At 40.8% G+C, this 14364-nt stretch overlaps 1 protein-coding gene across 6 annotated transcripts in view; it reads left to right on the top strand.

Moving 5' to 3' along the window:
• PRKCA (protein kinase C alpha) overlaps window positions 1-14364 on the top strand; it is a 191878-nt gene that overhangs the window by 141782 nt on the left and 35732 nt on the right. For all 6 annotated transcript variants that reach the window (XR_014561332.1, XR_014561333.1, XR_014561334.1 and 3 more), the window contains exons 6-8: window positions 607-763; window positions 881-1015; window positions 1492-1588. Coding sequence is in view for 2 of the 6 variants with exons in the window: in XM_083727536.1 (XP_083583662.1) it covers window positions 607-763; window positions 881-1015; window positions 1492-1588 (389 nt within the window). In the remaining 4 variants the exon portion in view is untranslated. The remainder of the gene's footprint in view (window positions 1-606; window positions 764-880; window positions 1016-1491; window positions 1589-14364) is intronic.

Below are 14364 nucleotides of genomic sequence, written 5' to 3'. Positions count from 1 at the left end.
TATGTCTGATTTGACCTTATCTTTTAAAAGGGTATCTGTATTGACACTTCATTATCCAACACATTGATAATTGCTAGAAATCCAATCCTGTTTCCTCCTGCTGCGGGAAAAGTCATGGGTGCTCTTTTCCTACCTCTGCTACAAAGGGATCCCTAATCTCCTTGCTCCTAAACTGGGGAGACATCAAAGAACTGTATCAGGGGTCCTTCTCATCTGTATTTATCAACACATCGGATGGAACTATCCAGTGCTGTCCAACTTGAGTCATATAGGATACTACTTTAGATCTTGTTACAGATAACTTTAGCTGCTGTCACCAAGGATAGGAATGGGCGGTCCACTTCTTGGGTGTTCGTACTGGGGGTAAAAAGAACTGGGCTATTCCAATGAATAGAGGTGGCAAAGAGGTGTGTTGTTTTTTTTACTTTCGTCACATTAACATCAGTTTTCATAGGCTTCTGCAGGGGTTTCCATTACCCCACACAAACCTATAGAAAGCTTATGCTGGCAATATCACTTACATAAGGGTCTTTTGGGTTGCAGGAAAACCTTTTCTTTCCCTTTGAATCTTTGTCTAATCCTTATTGTTCGTCTATATATTTTCAGTACGAGATGCAAGAAATCTGATTCCTATGGATCCAAATGGACTTTCAGATCCTTACGTGAAGCTGAAACTTATTCCAGATCCTAAGAATGAAAGTAAACAAAAAACAAAAACCATCCGTTCCACACTTAATCCACAATGGGGTGAGACATTCACATTGTAAGTTGAAATTTGATACTTTTCCTAGTGATATTTCCGATTGCATACGTCATCGTGTGTTTTAATAAATTAACAGAACGGCACCTATTTTTTTTCTCCTCTTCGTTCTTTTTGTAGTAAGTTAAAGCCTACAGACAAAGACAGAAGATTATCCGTGGAAGTCTGGGATTGGGATCGGACAACTCGGAATGATTTCATGGGCTCTCTTTCTTTTGGAGTGTCGGAACTCATGAAATCACCTGCATGTGGATGGTAAAAAGCTCTTTGTTATGAATATGTTACTAATGCATCACTATAATTATGGGCAATAAATCCTATTGTCATATTTAAATATTTCCTAAACGTATCACCTGTGTCTTCACAGAATGCACAGTGTTGAAAACCTCAGTCAATAGATATTGAGGACAAAAATCACACAGAAACTAACTATTCTTTTTTTAAAAAAAATAAATATCAAAGCAATCATGTAACATCTCTCACTGTTTCCCTGGAAGGGCAAAAACAGTCAGACACTCACTGCATGTTGTGTTAAGTTTCTTATCTCAGGCTATTGCTGCAAACTTAAGCACACTTGCTAAGGAGAGAGTCTCTTTAACCTGACAGTAGTTACGTTGGCCCATAAGAAAAAAAAACCTGAGATCTGTACTTGGCCAATACCTTTTTTTAAGGCCAGCTGAAATAAGAAAAAGATGCAAAATCAGTCTCTCCTTTTAATACACTGACTGCAGGTACAAACTACTTAACCAGGAAGAAGGCGAGTATTACAATGTTCCGATACCAGAAGCAGATGACGATGGGAATGTAGAACTGAGACAGAAGTTTGAGGTGAGAATATTAGCATACATTGTATGGCAAATCCCATGTTGAGCCTGTTTCTGTGCTTCTGCTGCTGCAGTGCTTACTATAACAGACAGGAGCGACTTCCTGTCTCTTGCTTACTGTACAATTCTTTCTCTTGCCAGTCCACGGATCGTCAATAATCACTAACTCTGAACGTGGTTTGCATAATTTTTGGCCAGTGTTAATGGTACGAATCTACTTTCACAATGGAATTTGGGACTGTAATTCGTTGCTATCGAACCGACATAGCAAGCGGACTGTGAGTTTCTGTGACTTTGAGGGCTCCATCCTTTCCTCACATGAAAGTTTTCCAGTAGACTGCATTACCATTAAGTAACGAAAATGAAGGAGGACCTAGTTACTATTTTCTTGCCACTTTCCACAGGCAAGTTGTTGATTGTCCCATTGGCAGCTGGGGTCTCCCTTTGCCTCTGCTCCAGTGTAGCTCTATCTGTATGATTAAGTTTCATCATTTGACTAGTAGCCTCATCTACTTCGTTTAGATTTTACGTGTGCTGACTCCAAAGGTGGCACAGTGTTTCTTTGTCTATATCTGCTTGAAAGAGAGGAACTGAGAGAAGTATTTGACAGAATGATGAGAGAGAGGAAGAAAGGCGAATTTTGAGGAGGGGGGTGGAGTAAGAAAATAGAATCAGGAGGCCTGAGAAAAGTGGTTTGGGGAGATTAAGGACTAAAAGTGAATGGTGAAAATGGCAGGGGAAAGTGACTGAGGACAGAAGGAAGTTAGGTACAGAGAAGGGGATGAAAGTGGTAGAATTTAGGAAATGCTTCTAGAGAATATTAACATCATCTTGATGCTGACAACACCATGAAGCTGACAGTATTGTGAAAATAATTCGTTCCACTGTAGGGAGTTGTGTTATAACTCTGCTTCCATAGAAAATCAAGAGTTTCCAGACTTGGCTCTAATACATTTCTAGCACATCTTTCCTTTTATAATTATTCTCACAGCATAATTGGCCTCTAAGCTTCTTTTCCTGCTTCATCAAATGTTTGAGGGTCTTTTGGACAGTTTAGTAACATGATGTAAAATAAAATATCTCATTTGATCATCTTAATCTGATAGGTTTTCGGGTACAGGGTATATAAAGTAATGCAACTAATTACACAAATGTTGTAGAATCCTTAATTATTTTGCTTTGGTGTGAATATGGAACTTGCTGAAAAGATTTTAGGTTGTATCCAATGCTGTGTTCATATAGATCATATTGATCATATCTCTGGAACAAATTTTGATTGTCCGTGATAGTTAGGAATGTAGGGGAATTCTGTTGTGCTAGCAGAATGACATCATTGGAGACAACGCTTTATTTTCATGTTACATTCTGAACTGCCTCTGGCAGGCACAAAAAGTGAACTGCGCTTCAGTAATGTTAACAATATACAATTCCAGCAGTGGAAGTGTCAATATACTTTTGAAGTTCTGGACACTTTAAAAAATGCCAATAGTACCAATATAATAGGGACGCGGGTGGCACTGTGGTCTAAACCACTGAGCCTTGGGCTTGCTGATCAGAAGGTCAGCGGTTCAAATCCCCACAACGGGGTGAGCTCCCGTTGCTCGGTCCCTGCTCCTGCCAACCTAGCAGTTCGAAAGCATGTCAAAGTGCAAGTAGATAAATAGGGACCGCTCCGGCGGGAAGGTAAACGGCGTTTCCATGCGCTGCTCTGGTTCGCCAGAAGCAGCTTAGTCATGCTGGCCACATGACCCGGAAGCTGTACACTGGCTCCCTCTGCCTATAGAGCGAGATAAGCGCTGCAACCCCAGAGTCGTCCGCGACTGGACCTAATGGTCAGGGGTTCCTTTACCTTTACCAATGTAATATTAAGGCGTATTTTTTTTACATTTTCTGCAGGTGCAATACTTTGCAACTGTATATAAAGCTATTGTATCTATTGAAATAATAGATGCGTTTTTGGACATTGACATATTGTTCCTTTTTTATGATCTGTAGACCAAATGAGCTGAATATTGCAACTCTTCCTACAGTTAATGGAGTGCACAGCGGAAAATTTAAGTAGCTTAAACCATGGGTAGGCAAACTAAGGCCCGGGGGCTGGATCCAGCCAAATCGCCTTCTAAATCTGGTCCAGGAATCTGCGTGTTTTTACATGAGTAGAACTTGTCCTTTTATTTAAAATGCATCTCTGGGTTATTTGTGGGGCATAGGAATTCATTCTCCCCCCCTCCCAAAAAATATAGTCTGGCCGCCCACAAAGTCTGAACAGTGGACCGGCCCCCTGCTAAAAAAATTTGCTGACCCCTGTAAACCAAGTTCCTTTTTTTTAGTTTTCAGACATCTCAGAGTACATATCAGGCAAGTGGTATTAAACCACAACGTCTCTCCATTTTTTTATTGGCTCACATTAGTCTTAGTCATATTTTTTCAGTTAATTACACAGAGTAATAAAAACCACACTATGGCTAGTAGTCCTCCTGAAGAGCACCGTTCTGCTGTTTGTGTTCCCATTTTATGCCTGAGAGCCTTTCAGTGCTTCTGATCTGAGGAGCCATTTTCCTGGACATAAATTCCTGAATAAGCTCATTCCTTATCGCTAGCAATCAGCACCGTCAGATCTGTTTCAGGCAGGGCTCCACAAAGGCAACAGCAAGGGCACACCCTTTTACCGTGTTGCTAGATCTCACATGCACTAGCCCAGGGGTCAGCAAACTTTTTCAGCAGGGGGCCGGTCCTCTGTCCCTCAGACCTTGTGGGGTGCCGGACTATATTTTGAAAAGGAAAAAAAAAGAACAAATTTCTATGCCCCACAAATAATCCAGAGATGCATTTTAAATAAAAGGACAAATTCTACTCATGTAAAAACACGCTGATTCCTGGACCATCCGCAGGCCGGATTTAGAAGGCGATTGGGCCGGATCCGGCCCCCAGGCCTTAGTTTGCCTACCCATGCACTAGCCTGTATATGGAATCTTGCTCCCCACAACAACCCCCTTGTTTGTTGTGCAATGTGTGGGGGCTGCCATGTTCTCTGTGAGGCTTACAATAAATGAAAAAACAATTTGAATATAAAATAAGACATAAAAATATAACGTAAAAAAACCCATTGCACCCCCCAGAGTTAAAACATGGGCCTCTAGGGGATATTGGGGTGGGTGGAAATCAGTCAGTAATATATATTTCTGCATACTGGCTGCAGGCTTCGAGGCCTGGCCTAAATGGCCTTTTCAAAATTACCTGGTGCAGGCACAAATGTTCCAGGTGAGAGAACAGAACCCAGCAGAGGAGTCACAGCTGATTAGAAGAGAAAGCTGCAGCTGGTATTGAACATGTTGAAATCATTATTCCTTTATGGCCTGTAGCCTATTTCCAATGCACACACAATTTAGTTTATTTTGGCAGGTTCTGTGCATAACTATTAGTAATTTAGGATCCATGAGAGATTTAAAAATAAGTCTGAAAGCTTTGTTGCTCTCCTGCAGGACCAAGAAACAGCTCAGAAGAGCAGGTTACCTGGACCCTGAGACCATCCTCTGAGGCCCTTCTTCGTGTGCCTCCCCCACGAGAGGTCCGGAGGGTGGCAACACGAGAACAGGCCTTTTCTGCAGTGGCTCCCTGTTTGTGGAATGCTCTCCCCAGGGTGATTTGCCTGGCGCCTTCATTATATACCTATAGGCGCCAGGCAGAAACGTTCCTCTCAAACCAGGCCTTTGGCTGATGACATCTGATACCCTTTTAATTATGTTGTGAGGGTGGGCTTATTGACTCGCTAATCTTCTTATTTTTACAATGTATCTTGTGGCTTTTATATTGTAATTTTGTGTTGTGAACTGCCCAGAGTTCTATGGATGAAGGGCAGTGTTAAGTTGTGGGTGAACATATCAGACGGCACAGTGATTCTTCAAACAGCTCTTGTTTACTCACAGGCCAGAAGAGAACTGAACTGAAGGGTTCAGCCAGCCTGCTTATATAGAGCTCACCTAGAACGCAACAGTAACCATTTTCTGTAACTATCCAGTCACTGAACATCACTTTCAATCCCTTATTTGCATATGTGGACCTGAGTGAAAACTGTCTACAGTATCCCCCTGCTGGCCCAGGGTGAGAACTTCAGTACATAACAGGCAGTATACAAATTTAATGAATGAATGAATTATAATAATAATAATGGTCAGGCAGTGTGGATGGAAGTGGCCTCAGCTCAGTGATTCCAATACACTGAATGGGATACAATTCGTCAACTTTTTTGCATTGATGCTTCCATTTCCCAAGAAACTGGCATCATGAAAGGGAACTTCAGTAGTGTGGAGAATAACTTTATTATTATTATTTACTTTTCCCATAGCATTGATTGTTGAGTGTTTGTTGGTACTGGGGCAGGGAAACCTGGGCAGGTAAAAATAAAATAAATGGAATGACTACCTAGCTCCTTGATTCCACACTTAGTTGCTGTTGTTTTTGTAAATCAAATTTTATTTGCAGGATTGCAAGGATGTTCTGGGCAGTATGTAACTGTCTTGCTCCACTTATTGAAGGCTCTTTACACCAGCCAAGGCTTTTGTGAAAGAAAAGTAGGAAGGGTGATCTTAGCAAACAACCGTCTTTATCCTGCAACCTTCCATGATGAGCAAGTTTTACTCAGAGTAGACCAAATGAATTTAACTAACTTAGACTAGATCTACACTGACCTGTTTAACATTATTTCCCTCATTAGAATGATATTAGATATGTCATTCTAAAATGTCACAGGGCATACTTGTTAATTTAAACTTTTTTTTTTACCTTTCTCTTCGACAAATGTAAGTAATATCCAGCCACACCATTTTCCAAAACACTGTTTTTTCCCCTGCTGCTGGTCACTGGTTGCTCTGCTCTGTCTCTGTGGTGTCACATTTTAATTCTTCCTCCCATCTTCTGTGTCCTTTGTTATCCGCCACTCAAATACCACTGGAGGGGAGTCAGGGTTTGAATGCAGTCAAAAAGGTAAAACACTGCATTAGGGACATATGAGCAGTGTTCTACCGATATAGCAGCATAAAATAATTTTTAAAATTAAGCGATAAAAGGGACAAGATAATAACTCATTATGAGCGTAAAAAGTAGGACGTCCTCTTGTCCATCCACATTATCAAACCATTCCTTAACCCTTCCTTAAGATTAAAAACCATGAATGTAGATATGCCCTTGGTCATGTTTTTTAATTCCAGTCATTCTACTTGGGAGTAAAACCTCCAGTAATTCTACTTGGGAGTAAAACCTCTTTGAATATCACCCCATGTCTCAACCCTCTGGAGCAGATTGAGGGGGTGGCAGGGAGCTGAAGAGAGATGCTGGAATTCTGACTCAGGCATTGAACTGCTATCAGAAGATTCTAAGTCGCTGATGGTCTGGTGTCAAGGGCCATTGGCTTAGATAGCTTTTAACAGGGATTAGACAAGTTTGTAGAGGATAGATAAGTTGAATGTGCCATGTTCAGAAGCAAAGTACCCTTGAATATCTGATGTCCCTGTAGGAATCGGAACGCTGGATTAAATTGGACCTTTGGTCACATCCAGCAGGGCTCGTCTTGTGTTAAGTCCCTTCCACTGCATCTTTTTTGAATTTAGCTTTTAGGAGTGTGTGTGAGAATCTAAGTATGTATAATACACACACACATTCATGCAGACTCTCTCTCCCACCCTGCTACAGATGCTAACTGAGCTCTACAGCCTGTCACATTTTTTAATGTACACAAATTAATAGAGGATTAGCACCTTGCACAGCAAAAAAATAAAAATAAAAAATCACACATTTGCATTAACTGAGTTTATCCTTACCTATTTTCAGATAATCCAATAAAGCTGTGACTTAATAATAGTCAGTTCTTGACAATATTATCCTCTTATTTTTCTTTTATGTAATTTCTTGACGGATAAACACAAGCAAATAAACCCACCCACTTCGTATGGTGTTTTGCAGCTTAAGAGCTTTCACGGAAACTATGTTGCTGCAAAGAGTGGATTTCATAGCAGCATAGAATTGTTGAGTTGGAAGGGACCCTGAGGACCATCTAGTCCAACCCCCTGCAATGCAGGAATATTCAGCTGTCTCATACCTGCAGCCTTTGCATTCTTAGCACCATGCTCTAACTGACTGAGCTATCCAGGCTGTTTCTGAGAAATAAGCATTTTTCGTAGTGTCTGTGAAATTCAGTGTTTGAAAAAGAAAAGGTTCTGACCTCCATTTTACTCCTTTGCCTAGTCCTTAGTTGGTACAAAAGAGTATTTGAGAAAGAGTATTCTTGCAGAGTATTGCTGCTTTTATTCTTAAAAAGTCTTCTTCTCCAACCACGACTGACAGCTTTTACACACAGCAAACGCAACCAGCTTTCTACCATCCAACCAACCCGCACCCAACACTAACATTGACCACACTATATATGCAGGTGCCATTTGGTGAAAGGTTGCAGGAGTCATTGTAGGCCGCTGACTCATGCTGATTCAGTTCTTTTAGCATTAAAGAAACAGCGGTCAATTTTTAGCCTCTGAACAACTTTGTTTCTCTGACTTTATTGCAAACCTACAGTTTGCTACAACCCGCCCCCCCCTGAACTCTCTGACCTGTAAAAATTATAGGGTCTGCGTAAATTTGTATATATCCAAATATAGTCATAAGAAGAGGCAAAGAGCTATCTAGAACATGGAAAACTGTGCCACCAACTCTGAGTGCTGCAGATACCATTCATCCTTTTCTTGTGGGTTCTGTGAGTTTGTAATTACAATGCCAAGCCTATATTCCCCTCCAGATTTAAGAGCTAGAGGCTGGTTTCTCCCCCTAATGAAAACTGGAGTTCTCCAGAAAATGACATTAATTTCAGAACCTGCCCGGTGCAATCACAGCATACGCACAACCCTGATTAAATGCCTTCTCAATTTATTGTTCAAATCATGTATCTGAACACAGTCACACTAGAATGCCTAACCACCACAGAAGATGCCAACTGGCTTGTGCAGTGAAAAGAATAATGAACCCAAATCACTGCTCAAATCTTAAGCAGAACTGATAGAAAAGTCTTTTCCAGGCTTCAAGCTGTTGTCTTAGGGGTGCTCAGATGGCTAGACAGGAGGAGGCAAAATTGCATCCAGGGAATTTCTTTCTCTTATGATAGTAATGATCTGTCCTAGGCAGTAAGTACCAGCAAAGAATTGTTTTTCCAAGTGCCTTCACCTTGATGACTTGTTTTCTATTTACCTTAAACATACCAAGCAAAGAATGCAGAAGATGCTTCTTAAATGCTCCATTAGAAAATATTTTACTCCAAATCCTACTTGAGGGATGGTCCTGATTACTTCTAGGAAACAATTAATCCATTGTTTGTGTTCGTATAGCAAGCATCCAATTGGATAGACCTTTCCAACTCTACAATATCTTTTTTGAGCCAAGGCAACCAGAACTGTACACCGTATTCTGAGTCTGGTTGCACCATAGATTCCCAACTCTTTAAGTCATTTATGAACAAGTTAAAAAGCACAGGTCCCAAGACCAATCCTTGGGGAATCCATTTTTTTACCTCCCTCCATCAGACAAAAATGTTTGTTTATAACCATGCTTTCAGCTGATTAAACATTCTATGGCCTTTTAAATGTTTTTTTTGGGGGGACGGGGGCTATTTGTTTGTGTTTGTTTGTATTTTGTGTTCTCATTTTGAATTTTTATGTTGTAAACCACCCTGTGATTTTCAGATGAAGGGCAATATACAAATTTAATAAATGGTAAGAAGAAGAAGAAGAACTGTCCATTTATTCTTACTCTGTGCTTCTTTAGAAAAATCTGTGTGCTAATGGACTAAACTGAAAATACAAGAAGTCAAATATCTCAACAATGATGGTCTCTTAGCTCATGGGCTACAAAGAGGATGTTTCATTCATCATGACATGATGATCTCCTTAAGAAGCAGGTGGTTTACCTCTTCCAGTGGTGCATCTCTTCAGAAACAATTGGCTTTTATTGCATAGTACACAATTGTGTCATCTTGCTTGCACAATAACTTTCCACTTGTGCAAACTCCTTGTCCTCTCCCCCAGAGACCCCAGCATACCCTCAAAAATAATTTGAGAAGGTTGGGGGACCCTCAAGAGCAGGCCTAGGAGAGGAAAGAGGGGAGTCCCATCGTGTCTACTGGCGCAACATTGGATCTTGCCCATTTAGTGAATAGCCAGTGCTTAGTACAGTGTTCTCACATCTCATTATGATGTGATGAACATCATAATGAGACGGATACACAATCATGAATGTGGAAAAACCGGGGTGTGAGTGTACACACAGTAATGTGAATCTAGCTGCATACATTATTATGGCCCTCCTGAATCATGAAATGGATGGAGCAGCTCACAGTGGGCAAAATAACAAACGGTTTGCATTTGTTGCACTGAAGCAATGCATTAAAACCCCTAAATAAAGAACTATGTTGATATGTTCATACAATTGGTAGTAGTGATATATAAGTGATTTTACTGCAGCCCGCAAGGAAAGCAAAGACCGTGGAGGAGCATTTGCATACATCACTCTCTCCCTGTCGCCGAGGTTCTGCACTGAAGTTCTTTCAGAATCTAGTGCTGCTCTTGCCCTTGCCAATGCTTCCCTAGGGTTATTCAGGAACCTTGGAACAGAACAAGATTGGCTTCAGACCGAAGCACCGGAAAAGGTGGTGGTTTGTGGGGGAAGGGTTAACCGTTACGGTCTTGTTCATCACGGGTGATGTGCTTCTGTGTTGTCTAATTTTAAACTATCTTTACCACAGTTTCATGTTAAAGGCCAGCAGAATGTATCAGTACAAGTCTTGGCTATAAATAAGTAAGACTCCTCAGTTTTCACCTCGCAAGAGGTAGGTGACTCAGAGCTGCCATAAATAACTCTTTATGATGATTCCCTCGCCCTTTAGCAAGCAAGCAGTGTAGTACACGGCTGTGCCACATATAAGATGATGGATCACATAGTGTGTGCTAACTAGCAGGAATGAGTCTGAGAACAAGAAGCACAAATATATATTTTTTAAAAGGCACAAAGAGTCAATGTATAACATGGCCTTTTATGAAATTGGCATGGCTGTTGCTGAGTCAGTTCTGGCATTGTCCTGCTCAGAACTTACAAAGTTCAAGTTTCAGAAGGGACCTCGCCCATCTACTCTCTGCCCTGCTGTGCTTTGTCATTCACGAACAATTGCTGTTTCCTAAATTAAGTAAAAAATATATATACAGATTTCAGAAAAATGAAATGCTGCATGGCAGTGTGAGAGGGGCATTCAGGCAAAAGTACCAAAGGGCATGAATGAGTGGGAGATAATTTTTGAGGGAAGAACCCATCATGATTCAAGCTGGAAGCACCCTATGTTAATAGGGATGAATATATGTTTGCAGGGACGCAGGTGGCGCTGTGGGTAAAACCTCAGTGCCTAGGACTTGCCGATCATATGGTCGGTGGTTCGAATCCCTGCGGCGGGGTGAGCTCCCATTGTTCAGTCCCAGCTCCTGCCCACCTAGCAGTTCGAAAGCACCCTTAAGTGCAAGTAGATAAATAGGGACCGCTTTATAGCGGGAAGGTAACGGCGTTTCCGTGTGCTGCGCTGGTGCTGGCTCGCCAGAGCAGCTTCGTCACACTGGCCACGTGACCCGGAAGTGTCTCCGGACAGCGCTGGCTCCCGGCCTCTTAAGCGAGATGAGCACGCAACCCCAGAGTCGGTCACGACTGGCCCGTACAGGCAGGGGTACCTTTACCTTTACCTTTACCTTTATATATGTTTGCAGGTGGAGATTTACACAGTTCTACCTCACTGCATGAGAAACATGGTGCTCCCTCTTAAGGGTTCTCTCATTGCCACACCTCCATAAAATTACAGTATATAGAATTGCACTATATTCATGTTTTCTCCCTCCCCCAGAGATCAGCAAGTTATCCTTGCATGCAAGCCTCATTAAACTTATTGCTGTTCTCAAATGGATACCTTTAACAGGCAAATGGTAGGCTGGGAATGCTGTCTTGGTCAATGATTCCATCTGTCAAATGGTGCTGTGTATTGAGGTAAATGACAATTTATGCAGATAGGGGTATGTTTTGCTTCCTTCATTAATGATGTACTTTCCCCTTTTTGCTTAAGGACAATGCCATGCATTGTGTCTGCTATTGGAGGTGAAGTTACTGATTTTTACTGGGCTCTCAGCTATCCCTTCAAAAATAAGTGGTTTTTCCTACATTGCTGCTGCCATAAATCTGTTGCAACTCATTATTATTGTTTTGGTTCGCTCTCCCATTTTTAACAAGGCAGGCTCCCTCCATCCTTTTCTGTCGTTTTCAGTACTCCAAGTACATATTGCCTTCTTCAAGGTCGTTTTCTCCTTTTGAATTGTTTCATTTGCATCCACAACATTTCTTTCCAGGGTTATTTTTCGCTTTCCAAAATTCAGATCCCAGTTCATATGTGTCACCTCTTTAGGATGCATTGAATCTTCTAATATTAGTTATCGCTGCTCATCCACTTAAATCAGGCATAGGCAAACTCCAGCCCTCCAGGTGTTTGGGACTACAATTCCCACCATCCCTGACCACTGGTCTTGTTAGCTAGGGATGATGGGAATCGTAGTCCCAAACATCTGGAGGACCGGAGTTTGCCTATGCCTGACTCAAAAGCTTTAGAAAGTTGCTTGTTCACTATGCATTTCAACACCTCTTAAGATATCATAACCAAATTTTGCACAGTGGTCCCTGAGATCAAGTTGCAGGTTTTTGTCTGAGTAGAACTTCACTCACACAACATTGGATTCAATTTTACTTTTTAAAGAGTCTGTGTGTGCAGTGCCGGATTTACGTGTAAGCTAAACAAGCTATAAGCTAAACAAGCTATAGTTTAGGGCCCCACTCTCTTGGGGGCCCCCAAAAAAATTTAAAGGAAAAAACCCTGAATGTACATTTCCAAAATATAAGATAAAAAAAAACAAATCAAATGGCTTCAGATACCTGTTAGGTCCATAAATTACCATATAGCATATATTCAACACAAAAAACAGCGACAAAGGACAGCTGGACATATAAAGGGCCCCATTACCTTCAGTAGCTTAGGGCTCATCAAAACTAAATCCAGCCCTGTGTGTTTGTGTATTAAAAAGCAGGTCTTTGCTATAGAAAAGTATCTTCAGAAGAGGACTTCATTTTATATATATATAATAGGATCATTTCCTCCCCCCCCCCGTTACAATGTTAAAACCCCAAAGCCTATCTATAAATATATGATGAAGCATCACACATAAGTGACTTGAAATCGCTAACAAGCTGGCCGTTACAACATATTTATTTATTTCCCCCCTTGCATTTATAGATATTTCTTGCCTATGTTGTACTTGATGTGGAATATAATTTATTCATTTATTTTATTTTACTTAAAACGGTGCTGAGGGTCACATCGAGAAGAAGTTTGTAAAATTCACCTTCCTTCACTTTACGCTGATGTCAGCGGAGGGAAATCAATGGGCACAACCTGAAGCAACTTAGCCTCAGAATAAAATGAATATCCAGGCTAAAATAAGTCTAAATATAAACACTAAAAGAACAGGGGAAATAAAAGGGGCTTAATCTGGTGCTGGAAGATAGGAAGTCATTTCTAGTGAGATTACAGCTATTGTGAGTACTTCTGTGTGCGTGCATGCTTTAAAATATACTGGAAAAATCTGTTCCCTGCACAACTGCATTTCTGAAAGAAGGTTTGCCTGTGCTTTAAAACTGTAGTCCTACAAACAGGCAGCTAAATTTAAAATATGTTAGCTGCTTCCCTTAGATCCTGAATATTAGCTTGTAATTTCATACTCGTTTTGTTCTTTGCACAATATAACAAAGAATTTCTGTGTCTAAACCATGCCAAACATTCTGTATTGTTCAAATTAACAGTATTCTTAATCGGAAGGATTTTGTGTTGCTTTTAAAACTGATAGCTGTGGTAAAAAGCTTTTAAAAAACACAAAAAAGTCCCTGGCATTCGTCTTCCCATGACATTTTCTTCCGTTACATTTTTGCTTTCAGTAACCTCCACTTTTACAAGAGCCAATAAAGACTAAATACAAGAAGCCTCAATTGGTTACAAGTTTATGAAAAAGGTTGAAATACATCAGAGGGATTTCTGATAATTAACTTGAGGAAATTAAAACCCTTTGCATTCAAGGCTTCTGCCTTCACAGTTTAATTAAAAATCCTAAGGTCTTTTGATGCAATCCTGCTGACCAGCATTCCTGCTTATCAGAATAAATTGATGAAACACAAAAATTATATATATGAATCTTGCTTAGATCAATCTCAAAATAATGCAGATCTGAGTAAAAAATAAATACAGAAAAACAGTGCAGCTTTGAATCTATATCACTTGTGGGACTCAGGCTTTGGCCCTGAGTCTTGAAATAGTTCAGACAAGAGATGGAAATAGAACTTATCAAAAGCCCTGTTAGTCAAGGAAGGTAGACTAGGCACCCTACCTTTTGGGGGTGGATGATGATGATGATGATGATAATTTTATTCTTTATATGCCGCTCCATCTGACTGAGTTGCTCCAGGTACTATGGGCAGCTTCCAGCAAAATATTAAAACACAATAAAACTTCAAACATTAAAAACTTCCCTGTACAGGGCTGCCTTCAGATGTCTTCTAAAAGTCATATAATTGTTTATCTGTTTGACGTTTGATGGGAGGGTGTTCCACAGGGTGGGCACCACTACCGAGAAGACCCTCTGCCTGGTTCCCTGTAACCTCACTTGTCACAGTGAG

Source organism: Podarcis gaigeae, assembly GCF_964106915.1.
Source record: "Podarcis gaigeae genome assembly, chromosome: 2".
Classification (NCBI taxonomy): domain Eukaryota; kingdom Metazoa; phylum Chordata; class Lepidosauria; order Squamata; family Lacertidae; genus Podarcis; species Podarcis gaigeae.
Note: the sequence above shows the minus strand (reverse complement) of the source record. Positions and strands in the feature narration are given on the sequence as shown.